Raw genomic sequence first — 16,286 nt, forward strand, 5'->3', positions numbered from 1 at the left:
CTGTGGCCTCGACAATGGTGAGGCATGAACTCCTTTTGTTGATTGGTCTTGGAGAAAGAAGCAATGTATAAGACAGTGTACCGATGGCGTATAACTCATAGTAGGCCCCATATAATATTTCCTCAGACCTCTGGCGAATGTTGTCGGGAATGGTGCCAAAGAAGTGATCTACTACATATATGTTGGTCTTGTCCAAAACATATTGGTTACTGGAATGAGGAGATGGTCACCATCAAAAACATCTTGGGATAACTATTCACCCCAAACCTATAGGGATGGTTTTGAGACTAAGAGTGGCTGCATTATGGGACAAGCCAACAAAGGATTGGAGAATAATTGTAATCCTTGTTGTAATCCTTGCTTTGTCAGCACATCATTGTGTGACAAGCTGTTGAAGCATACCTGAACCTCCCTCTATTCTGGTGTGGTTACAAAAGAATGATGGCCTTAAAACTAATCACTTTCCTTTTAATATGAACACAAATTGAGTTTTTAGCATGTTGGGGCAAACTTGATTCTTGTTTGAACAAAGATCATGTTCATCTCTTCTGCCCAGAACAGCTCAGAATATTACACCTCCAAAAATTGAGACTAGGACCAATTTGCCACTCTAACAATCCCATGGTTAATCCACAGGATCTCGTGGTGGTAATGATAATCAATATTGGTGGTAAATTGGCAGACATGCTAACGATTTGCCATCAATCTCATAATAAGGCCCTACTTTTTAAACACTGTGATTCCCAACCTTCCATCATCCAATAGTTGAGCCACGTCTGTATCTGTACAGCCAGCACAGTACATTGTTATGTAAGGATTCAGAAGCTTTAACCATGTCCATGTTTTCTTTTTACTTACCCTTAAGATCTTGAATCCAATGGGTCGCCAGGTACTGATGAACTTTGGTCTATCTTCAGGGTTTTGCATAAGACACACAACAACATTTTGACCAGTTTTCACTTCATCTTTTTCTGTCACTCTGATTATATACTGAGGGTTCATCCAAAGTGTGTCTATAGTTGGAATCAATAAAAAACAGCATTTTTAAGTTTGCAGATATAAATATAAACAGATATATATATTCCCTGGGCTACCTTTTTTACATTTTGCATTCAAAGCATTGCCATACTCACTTGGAAAGGCAAAAATGATAGTTAATTCAAACGATAAAATGAACATCATGGAAATGAAAACATATGTGAGACATAAACATGTATTTAACACACTCCACAGCAAATACTGATTCTGTATGGCAGGCGTCTTTAAACTTTGTCTCTTCAGATGTTTTAAACTACAACTTCCATCTGCCTTATCCAGCAATGTTAATGCTGGGGTATCACGTGTGTAGTAGTGGAAAATATCTGGAGAGCCATAGGATGCAGTACCCTGATATATGGGGTAGTTGCCACAGTTAGGAAAACCAAAGTCTATATTAAAGGCCTCCAAGCCTAGCATGCGTTACAGTCTTTTGTTCTCTTATTCATCTTATTTAAATGATGTATCACCATTTACTGAGACACCAAAGAAAACACAAACATTTTTATAAGAGAATGCAAATGCAATATTATAACATTTAATAATGTCAATTCACTAAGTCAGGCAGTATCCACAAACCAACACAATATGCCACTTTCGCCATTGCTTGCGTTAGTCTGCACTTACATGTTTCCACAATGGTCTCACAATCAATTCTTCCTTTGATACCTATCTTATGGCAACTAAATATAGGAAAAAGAAACACAATAGGGATATTGTTCATGAGAGCTGCAACATGAATGGGAGGCGGACAAGCATTGAGTAAGACTTTAAAAGGTAGAATACATCTAAAGTCGAATGGTAGCCCCATTCTGCAGTACTTAACAATGCTACCCACATATTCTGTTGTTCGTATATATAACAACAAAGTTTCCTGTTTAAGAGTGTGTTTACTTCTCTATGTCTGTCCGCTTGTTATGGTTTTTCGATCACTAGAGGAGTAGGCTTTCTTGAACTGAAGCACCTGACACATTGCGCTCCAAAACATGGCTCCGAACTGGGTTCCAATATCCAAGCCCATCAGGTTGAATAAAGCTTTAACTCGGGTGCTTTGGCCTCTTGGACATAGCATGAAATAGGTGAACCTGATTATATAATCAGCTACCATAATGATACAGGTTATTTCTTCTGAGCGAACAATTCAGTGTTTTACACGAGCTGCATGGGTATGATAAGTATAGCTAGAGCCTGCAGAAAACCCTTATTATTCCCATGATCAGCCTTCATTTGAGCACATTTTCAGTATTGTCTGATGAAGTGCCTTTCGAAGACAATTTCTGGGTATTACTCTTAACACTGTCTTATGATACTATGGAGAGAGTGCAACTGAGAGTACTTGAGCCATAACCATTCTTGATGTCATGGCCCTTCAATTCTCTGTCTGTCTCCCAAGTTCACATTCAGAGTGTGTAGGATGTTCTGACCCACTAGGCTCTGCCCTGCGACATCACTGTGTGCTGCTATCATCAGAAACAACAGAATGGCTGCCAAAAATCTCTATGCGCTAAAAAATCTCTGGGAAGTGTGCGGGGAAACCTGAAAAATAGGCCGCCAATCCATTTTGCCTGTGTCAGTGGTAGAACTGGAGACCACACTACCAAAACATGTCATTGGGCTGCCCACAGAGTGAAATAGAATTACCTTAAAAGGCAGGGTTGCTTGCCAGGAAAACCCAGAAGTGCTTTAAAATCAGTTTTTCCCTGGCTGTTGAAAGTGCAAAATCACAGTTCCCAAACAGCAGAGAAGATCCAATGTCCTTGTGGGGTGTTCACCATCACCTTATTTAAGAAATCCCCATAAGCACAAGGTCAGTAGAAGCACCTTTCATCATAAAAAATCCACATTCAAAAGGTGCTTGCCTGGGAAAAATATGTCAGATATGGGCAGAGTACCGCCGCTCGCCTGTGTCCAAGCTGTCATTTACTTATACTGTCAGTTTAAAACTTGTGTCTTAAAATCAAATGGTGGAAACGAAGAGAATTGCCATCAAAAGCAATATGGGTTGCTACAATTCAATTTCTATGTTTTAAAAAGACTAGAATGACGAGATCTGTTTGTATATTTGTTGAAATTGTAAATTGTATTTTAGAAAAGACCATTTTAAACAGTGTTTTAAAAGTGAACTAATGTCAGACACACTGGACTTCAAAGACATTCCACAGCTTCTCCCAAACAAAGGAATCTTCCTCCTGCTCTCTGCTCAGGAACTGGCATTGAGTTGTTAATGGAGGTGGGAGGAGATTTTGCCCTGTTGCTCTGAGTGGAGACAAAAGACTCCCTTGACTGAAAGGAAATGCAAATTTGGGTGTCAACAGAAACCAACTGCCAAAGGAAGAGAGGCCCAGGTTGTTCTTGGCCCAGCCCAACCTTGGAGGCGGGACTAGACAGAGATGTGTATCTTAAACTCCAAGGAAATATCTTTTTGGAAAAAGACTCATAGAAAACTGTGTAAAACTTGGAGAAATCTGGATTTTATAGGTTGTTAATATGAAAATGCTGCTCACAGTTTGAAACTACTCTGAAGCCTGTGCGATATTCAGAGACCGGACTACCAAAATATTGATGTTGTAGCAATTGTGATAATGCTAGGAATATGAAATTTCACAGGATTATGCCTTTATTTCACAGGATTATGTGGAAAAATGTGTACAGATCTGACACTGGGTAACCAACCAAAAGCACGAAAAACTGTCCATTTTTAACCGAAACTCTCAAGAAGATGGGACACGCACAGATATGTGTTCTATTAAATCTATGATGTGAATATGTATTGTCAGCAAGTTGGTGATATTGTAAATATGCTTTATATGAAAAATAGATTTTCTGTGTAGAAACTAAGGGGAGGTACTTCCCTGGATTGTAAATTGCAGCATCACTATGACACTAGATTTCCTTCTCAAATCAGGAGAGGGGAAATACTCTGACCAAGCAGATTCCTAGATGGTGGGCTTAGTTTAATCAGCCTACCCACCCCTTTGGGAAATACATAAATAGGGACAGTTTAGGACCTAGACACAGACACAGATTCACCCATCAACTGATTTACTGGTGAGCATTCTGCAGGAGAATCCAGATCCAAGGCTCCAGAACTTTGAAAGCAGAGAAGGCCCAATTCCAAACCTGAACCCTTCTCAGCTGGCCTTTAAAATCTTGAAACCTGATTTTAACCCCAGACTTCCAAGCGGCACACGAAAAATTTAACAGCCTGGCTGTGCTGATTCTGCTTCTTGCCAACAACTCTTGCCAGAACCCAGAGATCCAAACCAGTAGAGCAGAGCTGTAACCAGATAGCTGTAACCCAGAACCAACCCGTCAGATCCAGTTCAGAGGCCATGCAGGGACCAGCGTGCTGTGCTGAGTGCCTGAATCCTGTCTGGTGGGCTAGCAGAATTCCAGTCCAAAACCTTTGACAGGCCTATTCCAGATCATAGTTGTGAGTATCTAGCATAAAATTGTCCATAGCCATTCTCTTATCCTTAAGTAATCATATCCAACCCATTTTCTTAGAATATCCAGAACTGCATTGTGAAACCTTCTGTTTTTCTGAATCTTTCCCTCATCCATATAGTCCTTTGTTTATTGGAGTGATAAATTCATCTTTGTGCTGATATATTTGCTGAAGAAAGACAAGTGTCTTGGCGGGCAAAAGTCAAAGCAGAGCCGCCGCTGTTCTGGTGGCTGTCCCGTTGGGTATCTTGCATCTTCATAGCCTCCCTTAGTGTAACGAAAATCCTTGTTTGTAATTCAAAAGTGCATCTTTTATTTGAAAATCTTGACTCTTTTTGAGAAAAATCAACCACTACTAAAATGTTCATAACTTCTGAACCGTACATGCTAGAAACAAAATGTAAGTGTCAACTTGAAGCATATTCTTTTGCTGGACTGGGTCATGAAATAGAAGCTTTGTTAAAGGCAAGCATTACCTGCCAGAATATTTCTTCTGATTTCTGGGCCCATTTGATTGTGTTTTTCGAAATTCAGGAAAATCTTGATGAAACTTCTGCAGAACGATGCAAGACCTATGAACCATTGGATGATTTTGATATTTTGGGGTGATGGCCACTCTGTTATGAATTATATTATGATTTGGTATTTATAATGGACCTGTACACAAGTGTTTGTAGGCACCACAAGACAAGGGAGAGGCGACAGAGGGAAGACAAGACAAATGATCCTCCAAGGTCTTTTGACATTCGGATCATGCAAGTGCGACAGCAAGAATTGCAAGGGGAAGGCAGAGGGGAGAAGTGCAGGGGAGAGATGCTAGGGAGAAGTGCGATCAGGGCAGCATGGCTCTGAGAAAGTGCCGCCAGGGCAGCGTGGCTCTGGGTAAGTGCAAGGAGGAAGGGGTTCTGTTGGGTTACAGTTACAACCACTAAGTGCACAATGCCCCGGAGGCAGTGCAAGGAAGACTGGTCATGGAAGAGCCGGTTACCTGGTAAGACTCCTAGCATACCAAGCAACCAGTTGTCAGGCAGGTAAGTTAGCAAGGAGCAAGAGAGAGAAGGCAGAGGGGAAAATGAAAGTCTTGAGCCTCTTCCGGAACTTCAGGTGATCCGGCTCAAGTCTAAGAGGGGAAGGGAGGCCATTCCAGAGGCAGACACCTGCAGAGGAGAGAGATCTCCCCCCCAACTCGCTGCTTGGAGAAGCATCTGACCCTCAGAGTGTTAGAGGTAGGTGAGCAAAGGGCTCTAGAGGGAAGGTATTTAGGCAGAGAGAGTTGGATATAGTTAAGGCTCCAGGCCCCAGAAGGCCTTGTGGACAATGCATAGGGTCTTGAACTTGATCCTTGAAGCCACCAAGAGCCACTGGATGGATTTCAGGGCTGGAGAGATGTGGTCCCTTTACTTGAGGCCAGGATACGTCTTGCAGTACTGTTATGGATTAGTTGCATGGGGCAAAGAGTAGAGATAGGTAGTTTCAGAAAGAGGCTGTTGCAGTAGTCCAACCTTTAGAGAACTAGGGCTCTGGAGACAGTGAGCTTCTGGGAGAAAGTGAGAAAATGTAGAATACGTCTGAGGAGGTGCAGCTGGAAGGGGCCTTCTTGGCAGGATTCATGATGTGAGGAAAGAAGGAGAGAGTGGAGTCGAAGATGATATCAAGGTTTTTTGTTTCACAGGAAGGTGAGGGTAGAGGGCCCAATGAGGGTGGCCAGAGTGAAAGAGGGAAAGCGGGAGCAGGGGTCACAATGAGAATGATTTCAGTCTTACTGGTATTAAAGCAGAGATCATTGGAGGCGCACCACTCCTGAATCGTGGATAGACAGGCAGGAATGAGTAAGGAAGGAGAGGAGGCTAAGGGAAGCCTGGGAGAGAGCTGAGTGTCATCTGCATAACACTGAAAGTTAGAAGAGAAGTTGGAGATCAGGTGGGCCAAAGGGAGCAGATAGATATTGAAGAGACAGCATGATAGGATAGAGCCTGGGGGACACCATATGTTGAGAGAGAGGTGGTGAAGAGAATGGACCCAAGTGACTTGGGATGGTCGGTCCAGGAGGAAGGAGGTCAGCCAGGCCAGCGTCTGATCTGTGATGCCAAGGTTCTTACAGAGTTGATGGAACAGGGTGGCCTAATCGACTGTATCAAAAGCAGAGGAAAAGTCAAGGAGGATGAGGACAGAGGGAGAGTGGTGGGAGGGTTAGCGAGGGGGATGTCTGAGGAGATGAGAACATCCGAGTTTTGTCCCGCAGAGTGTGTCAGACCAGAGGGTAGAATGGAAAGTGAGAGAGAGTTGCAAAGGTTGGAAGAGCCCAGAGGAAGGATTAGAAGCACCCAGGTGGATGTTGAGGTCTCCAAGTAGGAGAAGTTGAAAGGTAGAGGCAAGGAGAGAAGAGGAGAGGTCAGCCCATTCATAGAAGAAGAGGGTGACCTAGGTTGGTGGCCTGTCGCTGGTGGCCACAGTCAGAGCGAGGCCAGGAGAGATAGAGAGATAGAGCCTGCAGACCAGGCATATGAATGAGGAGTAGGTCTGCATAGGAGTGACAGCAAAGGGACCCATCCAGGAAAGATCAGGGCCACTCCACCTCCAGGCCGGTTGGTTCTGGCTCGGAGAAGATTTTGTAGCCCTCAGGGAGGAGAGTGTCCAAACTTGTGACAGAGCTGGCCGTGAACAATGTCTTGGTGAGAGTGCAGACACTGAGGTCAAGGTCATCGAGGTGGTGGCAGATGTCCAAGGAGTGTTTGACAGCAGAGCAAGAGTTGAGAGAAGCGACATGGATCAGGTTGCCACATTTGAAAGACTTTCGGGGTGGGGTACAGGAGTTAGGTACACCCAGCGGTAGTGGCAGAGGGGCACGAGAGTGGACAGAGGCAGTAGAGTGAGATGGCAGAGGAGCCAGAGAACAAGAGGAGGAGGAGAAGGATGGAGGTGGCAGAGGAGCCAAAGAGGTGGTAGAAGGGTTAGAAGGAGAAGGCAGGACGTTTATAAGACGCAGGAGACGACTATCGAAAAGGAGGCTATTTTGCTGAGAGCCCTGTACCAATGACGTACCATTTAGATAGACATTGACGATGGCTGTGAGGCCAAGAAATGAGGCCAGGAGGACCCCCCCCACGGAGTGCCGGCATTGATGGGAGAGGAGGAGAAAGGAGAGAGAACAGAGACCAAATGAGGGGTCCATAGGTCTGTAGAGGTCATGACAAAGAGGATGTTGGTGAGAGTCTGGCTGGAGGAAGCGCTGGTGTAGGTATCAGTGATAGGAAGAAAGGCATGAGGGAGACCAGGATATTCCTCTTGAACTTTGCCCTTCCAGACTTAGTGAGTGGGATAGGATAGGAGATAGAGTAGAAATTGGAGTAGATGGGAGAAATTGAGAGCACCATAGAGGGTGCGAGGAAGAAAGTTGGAGGAAGTAAGAGTGAGAAGAGAGAAGGAGAGTGGCACAGCCCAGCACCGTGCAACATTGGATGCACCGAAGAGGGGGCACGGAATTCACACAGTAGGAAACACAACAGGTAGGGAACCAACTGAACACAACAGAAAACAAACAGTAACCAGCAGTATTGGGAACCAAGAAGTGGGAGAGAACCTAGTAGAACAACAGAAACACAGTAAGCAAACAAACCAGCAGTAGCAGTGGGGACCTAGAAGTGGAAGAGAGCTTAGTGGAACTGCAGAAACACAGTAAGCAACAGTAACCAGCAGTAGTGGAAACCTAGAAGTCGGAGAGATCCTAGTGGAACAACAGAAACACAGTAAGCAACAGAAACAGCAGTAGAAGTGGGGACCTAGTAGTGGGAGAGAGCCTAGTGGAACAACAGAAACACAGTGAGCAACAGTAAGCAGCAGAAGAGTAGGAACCTAGAGGAGGGGATACATACCTAGAAATCACAGCAGGAGAACACAATGGGGCCCAGCACCCTTAGGACCTAGCAGAGTCATACAAAACACAGAGTATGGCTAACGGCAGAGGGGGAAGCCTAAGTTGGCACGGAGACAGAGTACGTTAGGCCAGACAGTTTATGTAGAAGTACGCGCAAGGCAAGGCAGTTTAGTAAGAGCAGTACTGGCTGTTCCACCCGCTCGCAACTTTATTATCTTGTGGTCGCTGCAGGTTGATGGCTGTGCAGCATGCTCACTCTTTGCACTGCTACCTCTTCATCGAAAACACCTGCATTGCACAACACTGCGCCCTTGGCCTAGGTGGGCTTTGCGACCGAGGGTCCCGTCCTCGGTTCTTAAATAATCGGATGCATGGATGTAGCACAACATGCTACATATCAATTGGCCAGCATCTCCTGCAGTACTGTGTCGCACAACAACGTGCCCCTGCCCTATGCCAGCTTTGCTGCAGAGGGTCCAGTCCTCGGCTCTTAAACGATTGGATGTGTGGATCTATTGCAACGTGCTATGTATCAAATGGCCAGCGTCTCCTGTGGTCCTACATCACACAACACCACGCCTTTGGAGTATACTTACTTTGCTGCAGAGGGTCTGGTCCTTGGTTTTTAAAGGATCGGATGGGTGGATATAGCACAACCTGCTAGGCATCAAACAGCCAGCGGCTTCTGCAGTCCTGGGTAGCACAACACTGCACCCTTGCCCTATGCTGGCTTTGCAGTAGAGGGTCTGGTCCTTGGTTCTTAAAGGATCAGATGCATGGACGTAGAGTAATGTGCTACGTATCAAACAGCCAGCATCTGGGGGCGCTGTTGCACAATGGCCGCCTGATCTGAGGAGCTCCGGTTCGTGGAAAATACTTTTTGAAATTAAACCTTCCGGAGGCCACCCTAAATTGAGATTTATAGCGCTGTGGCTCCATGAATAATGGGGGCACGACATTCTAAAATCCAATGGGAAACCGTTCTGTCTTAAACAAGATATCCCCATTACGGTTTTCAGTGGAAACACTGTTTGGCGCGGACCGCCCGCGGGATCCAATTGAATTCTACTCGAGGCCGTGGGAGGAGAGCAGCTGCAGGCCACTGGAGGGGGAGCCAGGGGTGAATGACGCTGTGTCCATACACCAGTCGTGTGAGCAAGGGAGGTAGGTTGTACTAGACACAGCTGCGACATAGCACCCCCCGGGCTTGCATGCCAGAAAGATCCCAGTGAGGATACTAATAAAATACACCGTGGAGTGTGGAAGGTAACAGCCTCAACTAACTGCAAGCAGCATATCCCTGGTGTCCCGTTCGACGGACCTCAAACACGATACTCACCCTGCCATCCGGCACACGCAACCCGGTCCACGACGTATGTTGGAGCATGGCAGCATTTTGTGAATTAGAGACAAGGGAAACCCAGGGACAGTGAACATCTCTGCATACCCCAGGACACGAGACCCGGCGTCAGAAAGGGTATGGTCTGCCCGCAGCTTGTCTTGCGGGGCGGACCGTGACACAGTTGGACCGACAGCCCAGCAAGACTTCAGAAGTCCTGGGGAAAGAAGATACCGGCTATCATCCTGCTGAGCTGAGGCTGGTGCCGTCGCCTCACTCTATCCCAGGTCACACTGAGAGCTGTGACACAGAAGACCCTGCTGCCAACTTCAGACCTCATAATACACTTGTGGAGGCCGCAGAGCGCCCAAGCCCAACCACACTACACCTTAACACTCTTTGATCTAACGGCAGCTGAGACAAAAACCTAAGGGAATACAAGACATCCTACCAGCAGTAAACAGCGGAATCTAACACCCGTCGGTCCGGAGCGCCTGCAGAGCATTTACTTAACGGTACTGTTGGGCGGCACTGCCTGGTGTCGAACGGTGCCCTGTGGCCCCGATAATTCCGTGCTGTGATACTGCCCTGGAACGCCCTCCAGCACCGCTCCAGGTATACATATGCGACCGAGCACTGGCCTGGCACACAGCTGAGCCGGGCAACGGGAGGCAACTACTGAGACTTATAGGTGAGAGGAAGCCCAGGCAGGCACATCCCGCCATCACTGCATGTACCTTTGGTGCTGACTACATCCTGCAGCACAAATTGGACACAGTTTCACACAGCAGAAGTGTGAAGCCAGCAGAGAGATGAAGCTGGTCGCGCAACGGCAGCACAGATGGCAATTCAGTATTACAACCTCCAAACCACATACACGACATAGTGTGGCCGCCTGATCCTTAACAGCGAGGGAGACCATAATCCATCCCTGTTGCCGAATCACAACGAAGGTACCCGAGAACCAACACAACTTGAATCTGGCTCGTCATACCGGGGCCAAAAAGACCTGCAGGCTGGAGAGATGACTCACAATGAACACGGTGCATAACTGTTAGGAGAACTAACCACTCTCGGTGTAATCCTACTGTGAGAACGCCGACACGATCAGCAATTTGGATACTAAGGTGAGAAGGTAATACGGGGGACAAGAATCAATACACGTCCTGATCTTTGGTATAACCCCCACAAACTGAGGTGGTGCAGCCCTGTAGGAGACTCCACTGAGGGGCTGGCATACTCACAAAGCTCTATAGCACAAGGCACCAACACTACCAATGCACATTTATAACTGGGTCACTTGCATTGAGCGCCATACCACTGTGCAGGGGTAGCAGCACATCCCCTATAAGCGCAAAGAACAAGTGGCTGGAATATCATCCTAATTGAGCTCTAAGGACCTGTGGTGTATTAAGGGAACAATAGACTCCTTGTTCGAAGACGTGGGAGAACACAGTCCATTCCCTAATACAGATCACAGCACATGGGCCGGCACGAGAAGAAAGGCTCAGGTGCCAAAAAGACATGGCCGATGTACTCCTTTACAAATTCCCAGTCCTCAGGGGGCACAGCGACGACATCGACTGCTGTCGACACCTGGACTGGAATGCTTGATGACGCAAGAGAAGTCCAGGTGATGGCCACAGTGCAGAGTGGATTCCTGGCAGTGAACGTCAAATTAGATGAGATAGTGGCAACCATCAGCTCATTAAAGGCTAGGGTAGAAAAGGAAAGTGTCTGTATCACTGAAACGGAGAACAGGATCAGTACGACTGAAGATGCGATCGCCCAGCACAACCGCGACATAGAACAACTTAAAGATGACTTTTCCAAAGTCCAGGGCAAGTGTGAAGCTCTAGAATCCAGATCTAGGAGAAACAACATCCGGATTGTTGGAATTTTGGAATCCTTCTGCAAAGGACCAATGGAGAGACAAGTGGAGGCCCTTCTGAAAACTTTATTTGGAGTGGAGTCCTTTTTCAGAGCACTTTCTGGTTGAGAGGGCCCACCACAGGGCCCACCACACCCTAGCCCCGGTGCCCAAGCCTGGAGCACAGCCCGCACAATGATCACCTGTCTCCTAAATTACATGGACAGAGATGCTATCCTCAGACTTGCAAGAGAAAGGGGAACGTTACACCATGAAGAAAATATACACATTTATCCTGAAGTGTACAAGCACAGAGAAGATCATATGAGGCAGTAAAACGACACGTCCCTTATGCCCTGGTTTTGTATTTTTTATTTGTATTTTATTTATATGTAATGCGCACCTAACCCGAGGGTAGCCAGGTGCAGGGGCAGCAAGAGGGTTGCAAAGCTTCGTTAAATACGTGTGGTGAGGTCCAGCTAGGGTTACATTGCTGGATGTATCACGGCAAATAGGAGGGTAGAACATGTACATTAAAGGCAGTACTATAAACATATTTACATTCAATTAGATGGGGTTGAACATAACATGTACATTAGGGCAATACTATAAACATATTTACATTCAATGAGGCGCTGCATGGTAGTGGCGAATCTGGGTCTCTAAGAGTCGTTATGAGTCGAGAGATTTGAGCCAGTGGACGGTCCTAGCTCTGAACTGGTGGTAGGGTAGCTCCTCCCTGCACGACGGAGGGATGGAGTTCCAGAATTGTGCTGCTTTTACTGGAAAGCTGTTTCCTCCAGATGTAGTACGTTTAAACCTGGGCACCAGAAGAAGGTTGGAGTTGGCCGTTCTCGTGGGGCGGGAGAGGGTAGGTCTAGTAAATCTGGCGGTGAGGTATTGGGGGGCTGCTTGGTGGAGGCATTTATGAATCAAAGACACCGATTTAAGAAATATCTTGTCCTTGGTGGAAAGCCAATTAGCAGATCTTCTGGAATCTGAAATATGGGCTTTCTTCGGGATACTAAGGGCCGCTCTGAGGGCATTGTTCTGGAGGATTTGGATTTTGTTAGAGATATATTTGTTGCAGCCTACATATAAGGCATTGCAATAGTCCAACTTGGACAGGATCAGCGCCCTGGCCAAGGTGGTGCAGTTGGTGGGGGAGAGAAAGGGTTTGGCTGCCCTGATAAGTTTACAAGTGTAAGAGTTGGCGGAGGCCATTGCGTTCACTTGTTTGTTGAAGGTAAGGGTGGAATCTAGATAGAATCTGAGGGTTTTAACCTCCTTAGCTACCATGATTTTGTTGTCGTCAATTATGAATGAGGAGTATTTGTGGCCCAGTTTGTTGAGATAGTGTGTGGAGCCTAGAATGAGAAGTTCCGTCTTGTCATCATTCAAGCATAGTCCGTGTGAGGCCACCCATGCATGGATGATGAGAAACACTTTATTAACGAAGGCCAAATCCTTTTCATAGTCCCAGCCAAAATGAGGATCCAGTATGGGGTAAGGGCACACTTCTTTGAAACTCCCTCTGCAGCTATGGTGTATGTTGAGGCCTCCATCCCTTTACCCCCAGAGAACGTGGGGCTGATCAGAACTTGAAACCCGGACCAAACGAGAAGAGGCGAGACCCCACAGACTGAATGATGATGTGTTGATATCCTTTACATTGATTGAATAGTTACGATAAGGTGTGGCTCTGGTTAATATTTGTTGAAACCAAATCGGGGGCACTCAGTGGCAGAGCCCATGTAGCTGAAACATGCTTGCCTCAGGAAAGTTCCACAAGTTTGTAGGTTCATATCATAGAGTTGGGGGTGATGATGCTGGAAGGGGGTGGGGGAATGAAGGGAGCAGGTATTTTTCCAAGGCACCTACCTGGGAGTTAATGGAGGTGTGAGAGCCGAGACCTGTTGTGGGAGTTAAATGTAATCAAATTACTGGCCATGCTGCTACAGGCGGCACTCTTCTAGAAACGACACACAAGCTTAAGGATAACCATGATAAACATAAATGGCACACAAAAACTGTGTGGGCAAAGGGATGAAACTTAAACTGCTGCCCTGGAATGTTCGTGGGCTCAATAACCCAATACAATCCAGAAAAGGTGGAGCATACATTGCTAGACACCATACTCACACATTGATATTGCAGGAAACTCATGGTCTTAAAAAGGTGAGCACCGATCTCCTAACACATTGGAGCCCACAGAGGTATTGCACGGAATACTCTACCCAGGCCAGGAGAGTACTCACATTAGTGCACCCATCGATGGGGTTCCAATACACAGACAGTAAAATTGACCCCCAAGGACGATACGTTTTGGTCTGGGGCAATGTAGCTGGAAAGTCGGTTGTTCTAGTTAACACTTATGGACCAAATATAGACGACCCTGATTTCTATATACATATTTTGGATATGCTTACCTCATCTGATGACGCATACATACTGTGGGGGGGCGACTTCAATATGATCCTGGATATCTCCCTTGACCGGTCTTCTGATTCTCACCGAGTACCCATCAAGGCCGCCACCACTTTGCACCAGATATTACTGCAAGTGCCCTTGATTGATACATGGAGGACATTTCACCCATTCATCAGGCAGTACTCATATTATTCCTCAGTACATGAGTCTGAATCCCTAATTGATTACTGGCTCCTCTCCTCATCTCTCTCAAACACGTTGATAAGGTGTTATAAACTCCTGCGCACATTAGCGGACCTCTCCCCGATATATCTAGAAATAGTATTATATGAGATTTGCCCACCGACCATGCGCTGGAGGATGCCCTCCGACATCCGGAAAGACCCCAACGTAGTTGAATCTCTTCACATGGAGATTGGGGAATTTTTCACTATAAATGAGAGGTCTGTGGACCAGCATGCAACACTATGGGAGACTTTCAAGGTCTGAGTGAGGGGGATCCTTATGTCTAAAACCACTGGGCTATTGAAATCTGTGAGATCGGAACTGGCAGACATAGAGGGACGACTTCGGGAAATGGAACATGAATACGATGATACCCATGAAAGAACAATACTAGCTGATATTAATAAGGCCTTACAGGATTTTCACAAACTGGCAGCAAGGGAAATACAATATATGATAGCCCCCATAAGAGCACACAGATACAGGGAAGGTAACAAAGCAGGACGCTCCCTAGCCAACCTGTTAAAGGCTGAACGACATCACACTCCCATTACGAGTATACACGCAACAAATGGCAGGGTAATTACAGAAGAGGAAGGTATTAATCAGGAATTCACGCGTTTCTATACAGTACCTTATGCTAATGATGATATGAGATCTGCTGTGGAGATGAATTACTACCTGAACACATTAGAACTTCCTAAACTACCACTTGAAGACAAGCTAGCTCTGGAGAACCCAATCACCTGTGACGAAATAATAGAGGTAATAAAATCTCTATCATTGGGGAAAGCACCGGGGTTGGACGGTTTAAGCGTGGAATTATATAAGGAATACCATCTCGAACTTGTCCCTGTTCTGTTAAAGGTATGGGAGGAAGTGATGGACAGGGGTATCCTACCAGAATCTATGAAGGAAGCCATAATAACAGTGCTACTAAAGCCCCGGCGTCCACCCCATGACATGTCCTCATATAGACCCCTCTCATTAATCATTTGTGACGTGAAAATATTCGCTAAGGTCCTTGCCACTAGGCTCCTGCCTAGCATGCCCAGTCTGGTCTACCCGGACCAATGTGGCTTTATTCTGTCCAGGTCCACTGCTCTGAATCTTCGCATACTATTTGGGGTGATGGCACAGGTCGACCCTGGGGCGCATGCAGCTGTGATTTCCTTAGATGCTGAAAAGGCTTTTGATTCCGTATCCTTGGAAAATCCGTTTGCAGTGCTTGAACATTTTGGGATAGGTCCCTACTTTCTTAAATGCACCCGGCTACTATATACCGAACCAGGAGCAAACGTCCTTACTAACCGCACCCTTTCCAAACTCTTCCTAATAGGTAGGGGTACCAGACAGGGTTGCCCGTTCTCCCCCATACTTTTTGCCCTAACAATAGAACCCATTGCAGCATTTATACGGCAGAACCACGGACATAGGGGCATTAGAATGACGGGCCCAAACCAGACTATATCATTATATGCAGACGACACGCTTCCGTACATTCGAAACCCTGAAACAAACCTGGGCCCTATTATGACTAATGTGCACAGATCTGCTGAACACTCGGGCTATAGAATCAACAATTCTAAGTCCGAAAATATTCCCACTTACACCTGCCACCATGTGTCCAACCAACATTCATGGGATAAAATGGCCACCTACACAAGTCTGATATCTGAGCGTAATTGTTTCCAAGGAAAAACTGACACTATATACTGACAATCATGACCAACTCTTGTAAACACTTGCTATTAAACTACAAGTATGGGCTAAACTCTCCATCTCTCTACTTGCAATCCTAAAGATGGTGGTCCTCCCCAAACTCCTATACCTATTCGGAAACATCCAGATTTGGCCGGGCAGGGTGTTTTTTTACTAGACTCCAGTCTATGGCCACCTCATTCACATGGAGCAGGGGAGCAGCCAGGAAGAAGTGGGAAAAGTTAGTGGAACCATAGAACAAGGGGGGTGTTGGGATGTTGCAGCACCTGACTTTGAGCTGTATTACTTGGTGGTGCAAGCCCAATTCGCGAAGCATTGGTATGATCCATTGGACGCTGCACTGC

General features: G+C 46.2%; 1 protein-coding gene across 2 annotated transcripts in view; it reads right to left on the reverse strand.

Annotated features, from left to right (window-relative positions):
* The window catches only part of LOC138468205 (calpain-13-like), a 606,636-nt gene that overhangs the window by 260,143 nt on the left and 330,207 nt on the right, over positions 1 to 16,286 (reverse strand). For both annotated transcript variants that reach the window (XM_069608666.1, XM_069608665.1), the window contains exon 13: positions 859 to 1,013. In XM_069608666.1, the coding sequence (XP_069464767.1) occupies positions 859 to 1,013 (155 nt within the window). The remainder of the gene's footprint in view (positions 1 to 858; positions 1,014 to 16,286) is intronic.

The sequence above is a fragment of the Ambystoma mexicanum genome, chromosome 4q, assembly GCF_040938575.1.
Source record: "Ambystoma mexicanum isolate Mex_15411 chromosome 4q, UKY_AmexF1_1, whole genome shotgun sequence".
Taxonomy (NCBI): domain Eukaryota; kingdom Metazoa; phylum Chordata; class Amphibia; order Caudata; family Ambystomatidae; genus Ambystoma; species Ambystoma mexicanum.